General features: G+C 28.9%; 1 protein-coding gene across 4 annotated transcripts; it reads left to right on the plus strand.

The window, feature by feature from the left end:
• The first annotated feature begins 5,928 nt into the window (after positions 1–5,928).
• LOC101503539 (agamous-like MADS-box protein MADS4) lies at positions 5,929–18,303 on the plus strand. Of its 4 annotated transcripts, none has more exons than XM_004504340.4 (8): positions 5,929–6,345; positions 8,391–8,469; positions 10,551–10,618; positions 10,756–10,855; positions 17,256–17,297; positions 17,396–17,437; positions 17,725–17,861; positions 18,022–18,303. In XM_004504340.4, exons 1-8 carry the CDS (start codon positions 6,161–6,163, stop codon positions 18,095–18,097), a joined length of 729 nt encoding a protein of 242 aa, XP_004504397.1. In that variant the 5' UTR covers positions 5,929–6,160; the 3' UTR covers positions 18,098–18,303. The 4 variants fall into 4 exon arrangements, with proteins under 4 accessions (XP_004504397.1, XP_004504398.1, XP_004504399.1 ...); XM_004504341.4 differs by having other exon boundaries at positions 17,728–17,861; XM_004504342.4 differs by lacking the exon at positions 17,256–17,297.
• Positions 18,304–18,557: the final 254 nt, after the last annotated feature.

The following is an 18,557-nucleotide window of genomic DNA, read 5'->3' on the forward strand; positions in this document are numbered from 1 at the left end:
TGGTTGACATATATCTTTGATAATATTTAAAAACTAGCCTATGTTTTATTCCGCGGGTTATTTAAGAATCTGAACACACGGTTAAAGAACGGCATTAATTCTCTCTCACTTTCAAGAAGAGAAAAGTGATAAACATAGGAGTCTCAATCATCAAAGTAGAGTTTGAATTTTTATTGTGAAGCCCATACCCATTTTGATTTGTCAATTCAATGGTCCACATCAACTGTAACATAGGACCACAACACAGTTTTCCCCAAACTTATATCATACAAAAAGGAACCCATATCATTTTGGTCTTGCCCCCATGCACATAATGGGTCCCTATGATCTTTCCATCTTGTTCACTCTCAACACTACAACATTTGCATAACTTAGTTCATCTTCATTTTAACCTTGTGATTCTTTTTTATACTTCTTACTTTCCTTTCGGATATGTACGATATTAAGTACATCAAAAATGCAAGAATGGCCCAACCTAAGTTGTAGTTTTCTTTCCCCAAATTCATAAGGAGCAAACATGTATGGATGTAAAATGAGATAATGTAGACAGAGTGTTGGTCGTTGGATGTATGCTTTTCTTTGGGGATTAATTAAGTTGACATTGCTCCAATACTCCATATATATTTAAAGGAAGAGAAAAAGGAATAACATTGTAAAGAAATTTCATATTGTGGATTAATAACAATTATTGATTTAATTATTTTACTATATGATTGTAACTTTTTTTTAGTCATAGTAAAATGATAAATTTTCCTATAATTAACTCACATTTTGAGGTTTCGAATTTGAACCTGAGACAAGACGTCCAATCTATCAAGATCGGCATTTTCTAGTTGAACTAGAATTTAAAAATACATGATTGTAACTTCTATCAATTAATAATCATACAATTTATGACTCATATTAATTGTACGTGTAATACTATTTACACCGACAATGGTCACATCATAATTCCCCAAAAAAATGTGAAAGGTCAAAATGGAGATCTCAAACCTTCAATTAAAATATCATATTATAATCTTTAAGGGTAAAAGTTTTAACGTATATTATTTTGATTACTATTTAATAATTTATGGAATGTATTTGTCCATTTGTAAAATTCATGATTAATTTAATTTATACCTACAATTTGAAAGACTAACTCATTATATAATATAGATAATATTTAACATAAAAGCTAAAGATTTAGATAAGTATTGAAAAAGTTAAACCAAACCAAAATCAAAATTGAATTATAGCAAAATTAGTTTTACATGTATATATCCACCCAAACACATAATAGTAACATCCAATACTAACAATAAAATTCATCCACATATTAATATTTTAATATCATCTTCCTTGCATTTTAGTTGCAAAATCATTAATTTATTTATAATTAACTTCTTTAAAAAAAAATTCAATTAAAATCAATGCAAAACTAGTTAATTTATTTTACGATATTGTAGATCAAGATTATAACAATATCGAAAAATTTCTCTCAGTAGATAGCAGATGCAATAATAACATATATGTTTAATATTATTATAAGATATGCAAACATTAGGAAACAATAAAATATTTTAAGAGAACTCAATATCATAAAACTTGATTTTGATTCAATTTTTGAAATATAATTTCATTATCAAGATCATAAGAAAGACCATATTTTAAATATTTTTCATGATTTTTGCAACACAATTTTAAGTTTTCATAAAAAATAACCTACGTCTTTCAATACAAAATAGAAATAAAAAAATCTTTTCATATGTGCTTTATTACTCAAATCTTCTATTAAGTGGATCAATTGTTTGGTTTACAATATATAAAAAATAATGAATTATAAAAGACTATTTAGTAAACTCAAAATTTAATTGTGTCCATTTAGAGAAATTTTGTAAAAGTAACTTAAATTTATCTTTTGGGTATGAACAACAGTGAATTAGTATTTTTAATTTTTTTAGGTTTTGTTTTTAAAATTTTTTGAAATTTGGTTAGGAATTTTACTTTAGATAAAAAAAGTTAAATGTATGAAGAAATTGTTAATCGGATTGGCCAATAAGTTTCTTGAAATGAGGTATCATGCATGTATGTATAAATTTCTCCTTTGTTGAGGTTTGCTGAAGAAGATGAAATTTTTGTCCATCAATTTTATGTCACGATTAGCATGAACTACATACGTATCAGCCTATTCCTGATCAAAGTTAGGAACATTCGTTGGATCACGAACATGAATCCTAAAAATATACTACAAATCTTTGATAATATAATACTAACACAAAATAAAGATATGGCTGAGACATGCACATCATCATTATCAATGATTTATTTACCTAAGACATGTAAAATTGCATTGTCCTCATCAACGATTTATTCACCTAAGACTAATAATAGAGTAATTATCTTATATTATCTATTTACCAATGTGAAACTTCTAGTTTTGAAACTTTGGAAATATTTTAATATATTCAACAATTTTAACCTTTACTCTCCTTGACTTACGTTTCTCAAACCCATAACAAAAATTTAGAAAATAAATAATTTTAATGGGTTGAATATGAAAAAGAAGATAAAGATGAAAGAATATGAAGATTATTATATTTTTTTAATATTTTTTTAGAATATTTGAAACTTCCTTCTAAAAAGTTAAGTGAAAAAAAATAAAAGAGGAAAAAAGTAAAATTAAGATAACACAATCACAATTCATGAAATATACGTGTCAATATTTTTAAGATAAAATATGTAGAAAAAAAATAAAAAATTGTAAATGTTTTTAAAAGGACTAAATAGAAAGAAAAAAAATTATAAATGAAAAATTTATTATAAAAAATTAAATAATTTCTCTATTCTAAAATATAAATAAAAATTCATTAAAAAATTAATTTATTATGTTCCAGTCATTTAAAAAAAATATATATTTTGGGACCAAGAGGGTTAATTAGATAAAGGACCGCAATAAAGTTTTTGGCTTACTTACATATACTTATTAGTTTGATCATTTCATTAATTGTAGAGTTGAATACTAAAGCATTAGATTTACCTACGTTGGAAGAACCGTGAAATTGAGGATATATTCGTTCTTTGTTGGCATATTATCCAGCATTAAAAATTTTAACTACTAAAGTTAATTATTTTCTTACTTCAAGCTGATAAAGTTATTATTTTAATTAATTGCTTTTGGTCATCATACTTGTAAGCTTATGACAAAACAACATGCAATTTGGCATATCAGGAGTTGAAGTCATCATATGGTTTTCAAAATTTTCCATAAAATAAGGTATCAAAAACTATAATATAGAAGCGCATGATTTGACAGGAAAGGTAATACATGTCTTGTTCAAAGGGGTACGTTTTTCCCTCCTCACATGAAGCATGCCATGATCTTAAGCCGTTTCAAGAATTCTTCTAAACTTATTCCACCACCAAGTTCGGTATCTATCTCTATGCTATTATTAGAGTGCAGTCTACAATTAAAATAGTTTTATATTAATATTCAATAAAAATTGTCTTTTTTTTCATGTTATGTTATATCCTTAGAATGGAGTGAACTAATATTATTTGACACTATATAATTGTCATTAAAATGTAAGTGTAAAACTTCTTTGAATTTGATAGTATGTGACCCTTTTTTTCATTATTATTATATTGCATAATTGATTTTCTATTTTAAAAAAATTTGTAATTTTTTATTTTATATAGGGTAAATTTTCATATTAAAGAGTACTCAAACTCAAAGCAACGAAAAAGAAAGAGAAAATATGTAATAAATTAAAAGAAGTACAAGTAGGGGTAAAATAAAGAAATGAGACACCATGATGTAAATAAACAATTTTCTTCATTTTTCTACGTGAATTTGGATTTTAAATGGCCACATTAGTCAATTATCAAATAATTTATCTATATATTACTATCTAAATTTGCATGCTAGGGACCAAATGAATGAGTAAACACCACACCAAAATGTTTATTATATCAACATTGGAAAATTAAAGATATATATATATATATATATATATATATATATATATATATTTTATCGAAATGGCCTCCTCAAATTTTGTTTTTAAACTCCTCCACTTATTAAATGGTTCAAAAGTATTTAATTTTTTATTATGATGATATATAATGACTAAGATTTGAGACATTTTTTTTACTTATAATGTTGACAAGAGAGCATATAATTAACATGAATTTTAATTACATTGATTACTATATTAATTACACATAACTCTAAACAATAACACATAACATTTGTCATTCTTAGATAATTAAATTTTAGTGTCTTCAATTAAATTTTACACGATGTTGGTCATGTAACAGAAAAGGTCAAATAGAGGTGTTTCTTGTCTTTAAAATTCCCATAACATGATCATACGCTATTACGTCATGGTGTGTGTGTTTGGTTGGAAATTATTACAAGGAAAGATAACAATTAAGATTGAGTTTTGACTAACAGGTATAATCACATATGTGAATCAACAATGTTGTAGAGTACTTTGCTTTGATGACTTAGAGTCTTATAACCGTTTTTTTTGTTTTTTTTCATTTTTGTTGCCGCTGGTATATGGAAATTGATATTTAATTAGTTTGATTGACATCCAGTGGATTGAGGGAGTAATGTGGGAAAAAAAAAATTATTGTGTTTTAATTAATTGGTGAAAGGAAGGAAAGCAAAACAAAAAAAAAAAGTCTTTATCTAATTTAGTTAGATACTAATGGAGGTATATGAGTTGGAAAAGAATCGAATTATCTTCAAAGTTAAAGTGGCTAGCTAATGTGGAGATAATCGTAAATAACATTAAAGTAATGTCTTGGTGTTGGTTTATCAATTGGGATGGTAGAAATAAAAAGTCTGCATCCTCTTTATTGATGGAATAATTCATTATCTTATGCCTATGATTGCTTTTTGTGAAGGATCTTGAACATTTTTTTAATGGATTTTGATTATATGTGTACTCTATTTGATAATTTGTTTTTATTTGTAAATGAAATTATAAAGAAACTCATGTATTAGAGTGAGGTTTGAGGTATAATTTAAAAATGTCATAATCGTTATTTGAGTTAGATTTTATGTATCTATTCAATAAGTTTAGTCGTAGGAAAATTAGTTATTACTTTAATTTTTCAATTTTAAATTCATGATTTTATTTTTAAAACTCTTTCAATATTCTTTAGTATATCAGATTACATGAGACTAATTGAATGTATTAATACTATAGTTTCCAACGGAAACTTATTTAATTGATAAGAAGTTAATTAACTCATATTTTACAAAAAAGAAAAATATAGTTTCAATTCTATAGTCATTTGTTAACATAAAAACTTCATTGGTATATTATTCCTAAGTATCTTTATTGAAGTTTTTTAAGTCTTCAATCCTTACATTCTCTTAATAAATTTATATCATCTAAACTTTTTTCGAATTAGGAAGAACACTGTAGCGTAATTTCCAGTAAAAACTTCTAACATAATTAAGGTAAAACAAAATAACACTTCAAACCTGATGGAAGTTTAACAGAATTTATTTTTTACCATCATTCATTTTATTTTTCAGTGGCATTTCCATTTTTGTCCACCATCCAATCCGATCCAAGTTTTGCATCAGGATAACTGAAATTAATGTTTAGTGAGTAAGATGAAATTAAAACAAGAGATAAATAAATTGTTTCAGTAAAAAAAAAATCAATTTATATGAATAAAGAATAGAATAAATTTTGAGTGTAGCTTTTAAGAAGAGGTGAACTTTACGTGTATCACAAAACTTTGGGTTATAAATAATTGTAAATTTAAATTTGATTGGGCGTGTCATTGTCACTGAGTTAGCAGTGTGTTAACCACAACAGAAGGTGAAAGCAGCGCGAGAAAAAGACAGGTAGAGAGAGAAAGAAAGAAAAAAAAAAAAAAAAAAGAGATTTGATTTTGTAGTTTGCATTAGGGCATGATAAAGATGGTTTTGCTCGGATTCTTAAGGGATGGAGATTACAATAATAAAATAAGTTTTCATTATTATTTTGTGTTGTTACAATACAAAAGAAATTAATATATATATATATATATATATATGATGACACCATCCCTATAAATAAATATCACTTTACAAGAAGAAAGGTATTTAAATTCGAATTTTATTTATATAAATAATTTGTGATTGGATATTTGAGTGTAAGAAAGGGAAGAGAAAATGGGAAGGGGAAGAGTGGAGTTGAAGAGAATTGAAAACAAGATCAACAGACAAGTTACCTTCGCTAAACGAAGAAACGGGCTTTTGAAAAAAGCTTATGAACTTTCCGTTCTTTGCGATGCTGAAGTTGCTCTCATCATCTTCTCCAATAGAGGAAAATTGTACGAGTTTTGCAGCAGTTCAAGGTATTCACTAAAATATGCAACAACATAAATTCATAAATTCCTTAAATCAAATCACTCTCTTTCCTTTCTTTTTTATTTTTATTTTATTTATAAGTGATTCAGAGATCTTCAAATCTCGCTTACTTCGATTTTTGCTGTTTTCATATATGTTTTTTTGAAATTCGAATAATAATATTTATTTATTTATTCGTTTTGTGAAAACATGAAAAAAGTTTATTTTCAATTTTCACTGTTTGAGTTTTTTCCGTTTCTGTGAATGTCTCGGCGTTTTTAGAAGTTTGATTGTTTCTGCAATTGTATTCATGTTAGATCTGCAACTGGAAACACAATAAACCTAAACAAATAATTTAATTTAATTAAACAAGATAAAATCACTGTTGTATTGTATTTACTCTATTTTTGTCATTTTTTATTTTTTCAATTTTTTATTTTTTTTTGACTCTGTGACTAAGGCTTGTTTACTTTCTCTTTCTTTCCCTCTTTTGGGTCTCAAAACAGCCTATGAATTTTCCATTTTCTCGCTTCGCCTGTGTTTGAAACAGATCTGGTTCAAAAGCTTTTTCCAAAAGCAATTTTTGAGTTTTTAGTCAGGTCTCTTTTCGGTGTAAATTATGTGTTGAGTATAACAAGCATAAAATAATCAATTATTTATTTATATTCCATTTGGAGTTTTACCAGCTAGTTTGCTTTTCTGGTTCAATCTTCAAAATCACTCAAACAATGTTACATTAGAGTTACTTCTCTGAACCTAGGGTTTCTTCTCCAACTTTAACTTTTCAATATTTATCATAAAATTTATATATTCTATATTATTTGTATATTCCCCTTTATTTGGTCAAGCAATAAAACCCTTGAATTTCATTGGGTTTGTCTTTGGATCTACAATCACATATATAACCAAAGAGCAAAATGATGTTTTCACTTTGCTTTGATAATTTCTTCATGTTATGACAGAGGATGTTTTTTCAATTGATGGTGACTTTATGTTAAATTTGAATTCAGAATGACCTCTATCTCCACCTATTCCATCAATAAAATGTTTTTCAATCACTTCATTACATGTTTTGCTTTTTCTTGTTGTTATAATCATATTTTCCTAAGGAAACAACTCTGATCCTTTTAGATCTGGTTGCAAGAAAATTACTGCTAGTATGTTACGTATGTTTTCTCCTGGATTAAAAAGTGTCACTCCGAATAAATGGTATAAACTCATACACATATACTTCACAAGAGTTTTTGTTTTTCTGCATTGGGGGATAATTGATGTTGTATTTGCTCCCTTTGGTGGTCTTAATAATGTTTCACATTTAACTGTCTACCATCGTCACCAGGTAAATATGTTTTCATTTTTTTTTTATGATTTATGTGTAAATTTTATACAGATACTAGATGTGATTGTAAATCTTTTGGGACTGCTCATCTTGTGGAATATGAAATCTTTTCACCCTGAACCTCTCTATATCCAGTCAAGATATTTGATGTCATTTGAAACCCTTTTGATTTTTGATTTTTGATTTTTCTTTTTTATTACTGGAAGCCTTTCTATTATAGCCCTAAAAATTTATTTCTCAAAAGATCTTTTACTTTTTGTTTACTATTTTCGGTATCGCCTATACCGTCTATTTGATCAAAATATATAATTTATTATATTATTATTATTATTATTTATAATTCCATCAATGCTCACAAATTAATTAAGTTGTTCCTGTTTATTTATTGGAGAAAATCTGTCTTTCATTGTTGTCGTCTGCTTCTTTTTTCCCTTGGGGCATAAAGCCAAAGTTAAATTGTTTAAGAGAGGATGTAATTTGTCTTTAATTAATATTAATATAACCATTAAACGGTGATCTATATTTATAGAATATGGGTTTATATAATTTTTTATTCTTTTTTTGTGATATTCATACAAATTTAAATTTCTTTACAAATGTTCGATAAATAATAAAAAAATTCTTACCTTAGATTGAAAGCACCATTCCCTTACTCTAAATTTAATTAAGGAAAAAAATGTATACAAATTTATTTATTTTGTTAATGTGCCGCAGCATGCTCAAAACGCTAGAGAGGTACCAGAAATGCAACTATGGTGCACCTGAGACTAATGTGTCTACACGAGAAGCCTTGGTAATAATCTATATTCCCATATATCTTATAGTAGTAGTATATAATTATTATGCTAATTGTCCTTTTTGTTTTATTCTAAAAACTGTGATATGCTAATTGTCCTCTTAACCGACTAATTTTGATAACTTTTTATAACAACACGTTCAGCATTGTCAATATATATGCCGTCATAAATCATCAATGATTTAATTTAAAAACAAAATCATGATGAACTATATAGCACGTTATAGTATTTTTGGAAACCCTCTCGAATTTAAAAAATTAAATATCTAATACAAAAAATTAGTATTAATAATTATAAATTATTTTAAAATATTATATTTTTTATCGAATAAAACACTAAAAATTTAAATAAACTTATTTAAATTAATCAAAATAAATAAATTATAAATAATATTTAAATGTAATTTTAAATTAATACTAACTTTCTAGCTATTTAAAAAAAGTCGTTTTTCTAATATTTTTATGAATCAAATTCACAATTTTCAAAGATACTATTAAATAATAAAATTTCAAAAGAAAATAATTACATTTTTAATCATATTTCATAACTTTCAAAGATACTAAAAAAAAAAAATCAAATAACATTCTTAATAATTTTTTTAGTCAAAACAAATTTCTTAATCATAGATGGTGTACAATGACATTTTTCCATTATGAACTCATTCACTAACTAAAAGTTGTTATTGAGCTAAAAAAATATGGTAAAAATAACTTTTTTTTCTTCTACAATAAACAACTCTTATTGGACTTAAGTGTTTCTTTGATTTTATGAATTTCTTTTAATTAATGTGATACGATTATTAATTAAAAAAAAAAACTAGAAATCTAGTAATTTTGGGACCGTATACAATGGTTCAGGTTGCACACGACAATCACAGAACATGCAACTATAAAAATATGATTAATTATTTTCTAGTAAATAAAATAATTAAATAATGTGTATTTTTTTTTTGTTCAATTTTTTATTATTTAGAGTTATGACCACTCGTATTTATCGTTTTGAAATATTAGTCTATGTTTTTTTTTTTTTTAAAGTAAAACAATATATATTTCCAAAAAAAAACTAACATCATAATATAATATAATATAATTATAATCACTTTATTGTGTTTTTTTAGAAAGATAATCAAAATAGAAAAAGGAGATTTTTTATTTTTTTATTTTTTTATTTTTAGTTAATAAATATTTATCAATAAAATATGCAAAAAAAATATCAATATGATGTTTTTATTTTCTATCACTTTTTTGTTGTTGTGTGTTATGTTAAAAAAATTAACTCAAAACGTGGTCTTTTAGATGATATACTATTCTACAAATTTTAACTAAGTACAAATAAATCAATTTTTTTACTTAGAAAATTTAAAAGTAAATCAAGAGCTCCATTAGTATTCTCATTAGCATCTAATGCATGCATTAAGAACCCATGCATTCCCTAATTTTGCACAAACACAAGAAAGTATTGGGGCAGAGAATTTGGTGGGTTATTCGAAGAACTATGCTCTGGATTTTTTTAGCATATTGAGCACCATACATATAACTACATGTGTTTATACAGGAAATGGGGGGTGATCCCAGGCTACAAAGACATAAGTTGTAATTTAGTTATGTCCATTTTCTCCCCTTTAATTCATGTATATAAATAAACCTGTATTCATGAACCCAATTTAAGGCGAGCCTCCAATTCGACCCTATTATTGTCACAAAATAATAATAAATAAATAAAAGTTTTTAGTAATTGAAATTGTGTAAATCTCCAAGTTAATTTTTTGGTGTGTGTGCGTATTCTGTAATCTGCCGTTCTATAATGAATGACTCATTTAAACATTTGACACATATTATCAAAATGATAATATATATAAAAGATAGATTTTCATACTTTTACTTAATTATATTTATCAATTATTGGATGTATTAATTCACTACAACTATAAATACAAAATAAAATATGTTAACAAATGATACAAATAGTAATAATTATAATATACGGTTAAAATAAGACCAAAAAAAAAAAAAAAAAAAAAAACACAGAGGTACTAATATTGTTTGGTTTCTCTGATATGCGGCAAACATGAGTGTAGGAGCTAAGCAGTCAACAGGAATATTTGAAGCTGAAGGCACGTTATGAAGCATTACAACGGTCCCAGAGGTACTAAACTATTAGTAGTGATTATGATTTATCTGTTTTTATCTTTAAAATAAAATGGCTGAATACAAGGTCACTAATAATGTTATATAACCTTTCATTAGAAAAAACTAATAAGGGTTTAACCGTTACCTTGTTAGGAACCTTATGGGAGAAGATCTTGGGCCTCTGAGCAGCAAAGAGCTGGAGTCGCTTGAAAGGCAGCTAGATACGTCCTTGCAGCAAATAAGATCAACAAGGGTATACTCACCAACTTTCAAATTTCCATATGAAATTAATCCACGTGGACACATGATAATATATTCCTAATACTATTAAGTCCCAATCACGAATCATCCCCCCAGTTAAGCCTTTTTTGAGAGCGTTAGCTAAGTCATTGTTTTCCACCAAGTTATAGAAGAAATGGAAATAATCTAGAAGTTGTCACATTCATAGTAACAAATAATTAAATTATTCATGGGGACATCTATTTGATACCTACTATCGGTAGTGGTTGATGGTGAAAATAAAAACTTAGGAAAAATTATTCTTGGACATTCAAACACCCAATCCACAACTTGAGACACAGAGAAATAAAGAAAGTGGTGTAATAGATGTGATATATTTGTGATATGATAAAAAAGAGAAAGATTCAGAGAAAATGAGGTACCTCTGATTTGATATCCAGTCGGTGTTAAAGGAGCTTTACCTTCCTCTGATTTTCCATTGAATGCATTTCTCCACCCACGATACTGATGACTATAAGGTAAAAATCTACGATGTCCAAGAAACACATTCTTCTTACAATGTTTCAACCACATCCAATTTGTACTCTCTTCACATATAGGACATGCACACTGACCTTTAATGCTATATCCTGATAAATTACCATATGCTGAAAAATCATTAATTGTGCCGAACAACATAGCCCTCAAATTGAAACATTCTTTCTTATACCCATCATAAACTTCCACACCTGTCTCCCACATACTTTTTAAATTTTCGATTAGAGGAGTCAAGTATACGTCGATATCATTCCCCGGTTGTTTGGGTCCAGAAATTAACAGAGACAACATCATAAACTTACGCTTCATACATAACCATGGAGGTAGGTTATATATTACCAAAATCACAGGCCACGTGCTATGTGAGATGCTTTGAAGACCATGTGGATTCATTCCATCAGTAGAAAGTGCAAGTCTTAGATTTCTTGACTCTATCCCGAATTCAGGATACTCGTGATCAATTTTTGCCCATTGTGGGGAATCTGCAGGGTGTCGAAACATTCCATCTCTAATTCTTTCATCTGCATGCCATGTCAAGTGTTTTGAATCTTCTTCACTGCGATACATGCGCCTAAATCTTGGTATTATAGGAAAATACCACACGACTTTTGCTGGAGTAGATTCTTTCTTCTTATATCGAGAGACATTGCATTTCGGACACGCCTTAAGTAGTTCATATTCGTTTCGAAATAAAATGCAATCGTTAGGACACGCATGAATCCTTTCGTAACTCATTCCAATAGAACACAAAATCCGTTTAGCCTCGTAGGTTCGACTGGGAAGTTCATTATCATCTGGCAACATATCTTTTATGAGTGTTAATAATTCCGTAAAGCTTTTATCAGACCATCCATTACTCGCTTTTAAGTTGTACAACTTTAATATCGCTGACAGTCTTGTGAATTTAGTACAACCATTATATAATTCTTTCTCTGCATCACTCAACAAACTTTCAAACATTTTAGGACAATCTCGAAGATCTTCTTCAACTGCTTTTGCAATCTCATCAACTCGGTCCGGCTCATATGTATCTGTATCGAAATCAGTTGAAGCATATGTAGAACTATTCTCAAAATTAATGTTTCCTTTTTTTTTCTCACCATGTCTTATCCAACATGTGTAGCTTTGATCAATTCCATTACATACTAGATGTCCTTCTAATTCATCTTCTCTAACACGTTTTCCAAAACAACATTTTAAACAAGGACAAACTACTCTATTTGGATCTTTTGCATTCTTCACTGCAAACTCAACAAACTCCTTCACTCCAATTTCATACTCTTTTGACAATCGATTGGCTGAAATCCATTTCCTATCCATATTATACCACCTATATAAATGCAGTAACAAAAATAATAAGCTTTCAAAACATATCAACAAGTTTCAAAAAGAAACCAATATCAACTAACAATTTCAAAACAGAACAGATCATGTGGTATGAGTTTTTGACAATTTTTGACAATTTCAAAACAGAACAGATCATGTGGTATGAGTTTTTGACAATTTTTGACAATTTCAAAACAGAACAGATCATGTGGTATGAGTTTTTGACAATTTTTGACAATTTCAAAACATAACAGATCATGTGTAAAAAATACCTTAGACAACGTAGATGGCCGCACAGTACGTAGAGGATATTAGGGTTCGCAACGTATATAATTATTTGAAAGATGTATTTTACAGCGCTTGTGAAAAACGCGCTGTAATAGGTAGTTAAATTCAATGAAAGCGCATGTGTTTTACAGCGCTTGTGAAAAACGCGCTGTAATAGGTAGTTAAATTCAATGAAAGCGCATGTGTTTTACAGCGCTTGTGAAAAAAGCGCTATAACTATTACGCGAAAGCGCTTCCTTTTACAACGCTTTTTTGACAAGCGCTGTAAAACAAGCGCTATAGTAGGTCATATAACGTTTGCGCATCACGTTATAAGGCTTTTACAGCGCTTGTGAAAAAAGCACTGTAATAGGTAGTTAAATTCAATGAAAGCGCATGTGTCTTACAGCGCTTGTGAAAAAAGCACTGTAATAGGTAGTTAAATTCAATGAAAGCGCATGTGTCTTACAGCGCTTGTGAAAAAAGCACTGTAATAGGTAGTTAAATTCAATGAAAGCGCATGTGTCTTACAGCGCTTGTGAAAAAAGCACTGTAATAGGTAGTTAAATTCAATGAAAGCGCATGTGTCTTACAGCGCTTGTGAAAAAAGCACTGTAATAGGTAGTTAAATTCAATGAAAGCGCATGTGTCTTACAGCGCTTGTGAAAAAAGCACTGTAATAGGTAGTTAAATTCAATGAAAGCGCATGTGTCTTACAGCGCTTGTGAAAAAAGCACTGTAATAGGTAGTTAAATTCAATGAAAGCGCATGTGTCTTACAGCGCTTGTGAAAAAAGCACTGTAATAGGTAGTTAAATTCAATGAAAGCGCATGTGTCTTACAGCGCTTGTGAAAAAAGCACTGTAATAGGTAGTTAAATTCAATGAAAGCGCATGTGTCTTACAGCGCTTGTGAAAAAAGCACTGTAATAGGTAGTTAAATTCAATGAAAGCGCATGTGTCTTACAGCGCTTGTGAAAAAAGCGCTATAACTATTACGCGAAAGCGCTTCCTTTTACAACGCTTTTTTGACAAGCGCTGTAAAATGGGCGCTGTTAAATGTCATTTTTGGCGTAGTGGGTATATAAATATAACATCTCAACATTTAAATGATAAATAAAATAATTTTTATATATTAAATATTTTTTTTAGGTCTCAAATGGACGCACAATAAAAATTATTGATGGACACTCTTACATCTTTTAAACACCTTGAGAGAAAAATAAATAGAGATAGTAATGTGATATTCGTTAATAATGTAATAGCAAAATGAGGTGTAAAATAGACATAGAAAAATAATTAGTATGTGTACAAATAATACTATTAATAAGTTAAAGGAGAAATACACAATTTCTAAAGATGACTTTTATAAAACTTTTGAAAAAAATGCGATTGATGAGTCAATATACAAGGAGAAAAGTATGTTTATACCGACAATGGTGACTCACTATTAGATAGAAGAAACCTATATACAACAATAGTCAAGAATAACTATGACTACAATACAATATGTTCATTCCACACTTGTATAGTCGTGTTACCTCTCAAGGTAATGTTTGTATATCATTATCAATCACATAAGCTATGGAAATATTGTGTCAAACTATATGGTAAAAATTTATAATTTTCAATAAAGAAGCGCTCGATTTATACAAGCTACAGTGGCGCAACAAAACTAATAAGTAAAAGTATTTATTTGTTGTCTTGTATCTTTTTCCATTAGTAAAAAGTACAAAGATACTATAGGATATGATGTTATATTCTTTTTTATGTTTGTCACTTCTTCTTGGAGAGACCTTGGTTGTACCATGAACATGTCTTAAATATAATGAATATGCCAACACTTACACTTTTGTGATGGATGGAGTTAAAATCAAGCTAGAATCCATACAACACTCAATGAATTTGATGAAGGGAAAAAAGAAATTTAGGTCACTAGTCTAGTGTCTTTAGTTGTAAAGGAACCATTCAAGGTGTCAATAGAGAAAGTTCAAGTCATGACCTCAGTTCTATTGTTTGAATCGAATGAAAAATCTATTGTTCGAAAGAAATCATTTTAGATGACAATTGAGGAAGTCATGAGCTTATTTCTATTGCTGGGATTGAATGAGTAATTTATTGTTCCAAAACAAAATGTACTTTTAAAAATTCCATTAGGATATGCCTCCAATGCGAGGCATCCAACATGTCATTAACTTCGTCCATTCCTAGCAAACCAACTTATAGCTATAGCTAGGATGAGTACCACAAAACACTCAAAAGTTCAATATCAAGTTGATGAGCTCCTAAAGAACGGGTTTATTAAAGAGTGTTATAGTCCTTGTGTTGTACTTGTACTCCTAATACTGGAAAAAAATGGTAGTAGGTTAATGTACATCGGTAGTTGAGCATATAATAATATCACCATTAAATATCAATTTTCAATACTTAAACATGGTGATATGTTAGATCAATTTATGGGACAATATCATTTTCTAAGATGATATGTTCGATCCATACTCTTCGTGAGCAAAACATTTATAACAACATCAATTAATGCTCACTCTTGGCGGTTCAATGAATTTTTCATGGATATATAATCATTGACGAAGGAATAAGAGTTATCTACAATTGGCCAACAACAAAGTCCATCCATGATATAAAGAATTTTTACGAAGGTTCGATAAAAACTTTAATGCGATTTTCGTTCTATAGAATGCATCAAAGAAACTCAATTAAACAGTTAGAAAAAACCTATACAAGCGTTGAGGAGTTAAAAAAATGTGTAAGCCAAACATTTGTACTAGGTCATCCTAATTTTGACCAAGCACCAAAGTTAGTTTTGATGTTCGAATAATGAAATTGTACTAGGTCTGGAAAAGGACATCCTATACTCCTATAGCTTTTTTTGGTGAGAAACTCAACCATAGTATACTCTGATATTTAACTATTGACAAGATGTTCTAAGTCATTATTCGTGCACTATAGCACTCGAGTCACTTGTTGAATAAGATCAGCCAAAATCATGTTGCTTAGAGTGAGCTCTTGCAGCCTCATCCATCTCTATTCAATCACAAGACTGAAGTTCAAAAGCTGTGGCTCATACCTACACTCACGCCATAGTTTAGTTCCTACTCTTCATCCGAGAGTTACTGTGTTTACGATTATAAAAGAGTTGACCTATGTTGATTCGAACTTCGGTAAAGTTTAGAGTTCCATTAATTTAAAATCATTTCATAGACACTACAAATATAAAATATTATCGTTTAAGAGTAAAATATTATACATTCCACAATGTTTGGTAAATGCATGAATTATTTGGAAAGCCAGCGATTGAAGAGTAAAAGCACATTTTATACTAAACAAAACTATGGCTTTATTTAAAGATGATTTTTTTTGTCCAAAGCTGTAAGGATATGTTAATATACACATTCAAAGATATAGATCGAATTTGAGATTTAGCCAAAATTAAAAGTCATAATATAAGGTAATATATGTCAATTCTTGTACAAACACACTTTGAAATGACATTACTACAATTTTTTTTTTTCTTTCTATAAGCAAAATTTATTAAAAAAGATTATAGGAGGTATCTGAACCCATACAACAATCAAAATAGCCCAACCCAACATCATAGTAAAAGGCAACTACCCATCTTCTATTAAGGATTGTAGAACTCTCTCTTAATCATGTGCTCCTAAATTGGACAAAACTAATAAATCAATTTGTAACCACAAAACTCTATGTCAATAGGACACCTACCTCAGACAACCACAAAATAATCACACTATATATAACATGAAAAGTATACCCGTAGCACACCAACACATTACCATAAAAAGAAGTTTGCTTAAACTTTAAAACTGATTAGGATCCAACAGAATTGTGCATAAGATAGGCACCATGTACTAGCTAACCATGACGCTCCTCACTTTCTTGTTCATCCACTCCCTGGAATTGTTGCGGAAATGCAAGAAATGACCTTCCCCAACCAAACCAGTGGAATACTCCACGCCAGTCCAACATAAAATCTGCCTTTTTAAAAGCCTGTTTGGGAATTTACTTGGAAGCTTTTAGGGAGAAAATTGATAGAACGAAATCTCAATCTTATCCTTCTCTTGTATACTTGCAAAGGTTTTTTTTTTTTCTTAAGTAAAGATATTCAGATTTGTAGTTCTAAAGTTAGATAGACTTCTCAAAAAATATAATCTTTTAAGTTAAAAAAGAAAAGTCTCAAGTTATTGTGTTCTATTAATAATAGAGCATATGTAAGTTTATTTTGCACGCGCGTTTGTTTCTTTTACAGACACAATTCATGCTGGATCAGCTCTCTGATCTTCAACGCAAGGTATAAAATGTGAAAACAATTTTACTTTCCTTTGCTAAGTAAGTGCTATCTTCTTCTGGCATTCTGCTTTTACTCACCAATTATTGTGACTTGTATAGGAACATATGCTAAGCGAGGCTAACAGGTCTCTTAGACAAAGGGTACGTAAGAAACACCTCATCAATCATTTTCAATTATATTTCTTCCGGATTAAACTATAAGCAAAAAGAATAATCGAAAAAATTGATATATTTAGTCTAAATTTTATATTAGTTATATCAAATTTTCAAACATTTTTTTTTTTAATATTTCATTACGAATGGAGTATAATTCATAAAAGAGACATGAATGACCAAAAGTATTATATCCATCTTAGAAGTTGACATAACCTAATAAACTTATGTTGTTGATATTGAAAATCAGCAAGTAACTCTGTTTGTGTATTTAGCAGTTGGAACGGTATCAATTAAATCAACTCCAAATGAATCATTGTGTTGAAGAGATGGGCTATGGTCGACATCCAAGTCAAACTCATGGTGATGGCCTCTTTCAACAAATGGAGTGTGAACCAACGTTACAAATTGGGTATGCATTCTCTTGACTCAATCATTGATCAAGGTTGACAATGTTAATCTTGGTCACTAGTATAAGGATGACATTTTTTTAAAAACAATTAAAGTTAGATGGTGGATTTAGATATCAATTTTGTTATTATTATTTTTAATTTTGATTTGTTTAATCGCAGTTATCAGGCTGATCCAGGGTCAGTGGTGGCGGCAGGGCCAAGCATGAGTAATTACATGGCAGGATGGTTACCATAAAGATCCACTCCACCACCACCACCAAATTTGTAGTTCCAATTTTATTTGAAAATGGACAAAAAATCAATTTCCTTTGACATGTAATGGACTAGTAAGTGTCTACTATGTAGGAACAATGTAATAAAACTGCACTTGTTTCCTTCTGTCAACTCTTTTCTTCCCTTTCAGATTAGATTAATCCTAATAATAATAGTTGTTTGCATTATTATTCTGAGACATTATATTCAATTTATTCATTTATAAGGTACTCCTACGGTCAACCTTTATACAAATAATCTATGCTCAAAGTACAAAATGTCTTATGCATTCCAATAGACAACAACCCTGAGAATATTAATGAATATACATCACGGTTCTAATCAAACTAGAGCACTTAAAGGCACCTATATATTGAAGTAAGTCATTAGTTACTATCAAGGCCTTTTTTAAAGCCTCCAAGACCTTTGGGGTTTGGTCGCTA

The sequence above is a fragment of the Cicer arietinum genome, chromosome 6, assembly GCF_000331145.2.
Source record: "Cicer arietinum cultivar CDC Frontier isolate Library 1 chromosome 6, Cicar.CDCFrontier_v2.0, whole genome shotgun sequence".
NCBI classification, from domain to species: domain Eukaryota; kingdom Viridiplantae; phylum Streptophyta; class Magnoliopsida; order Fabales; family Fabaceae; genus Cicer; species Cicer arietinum.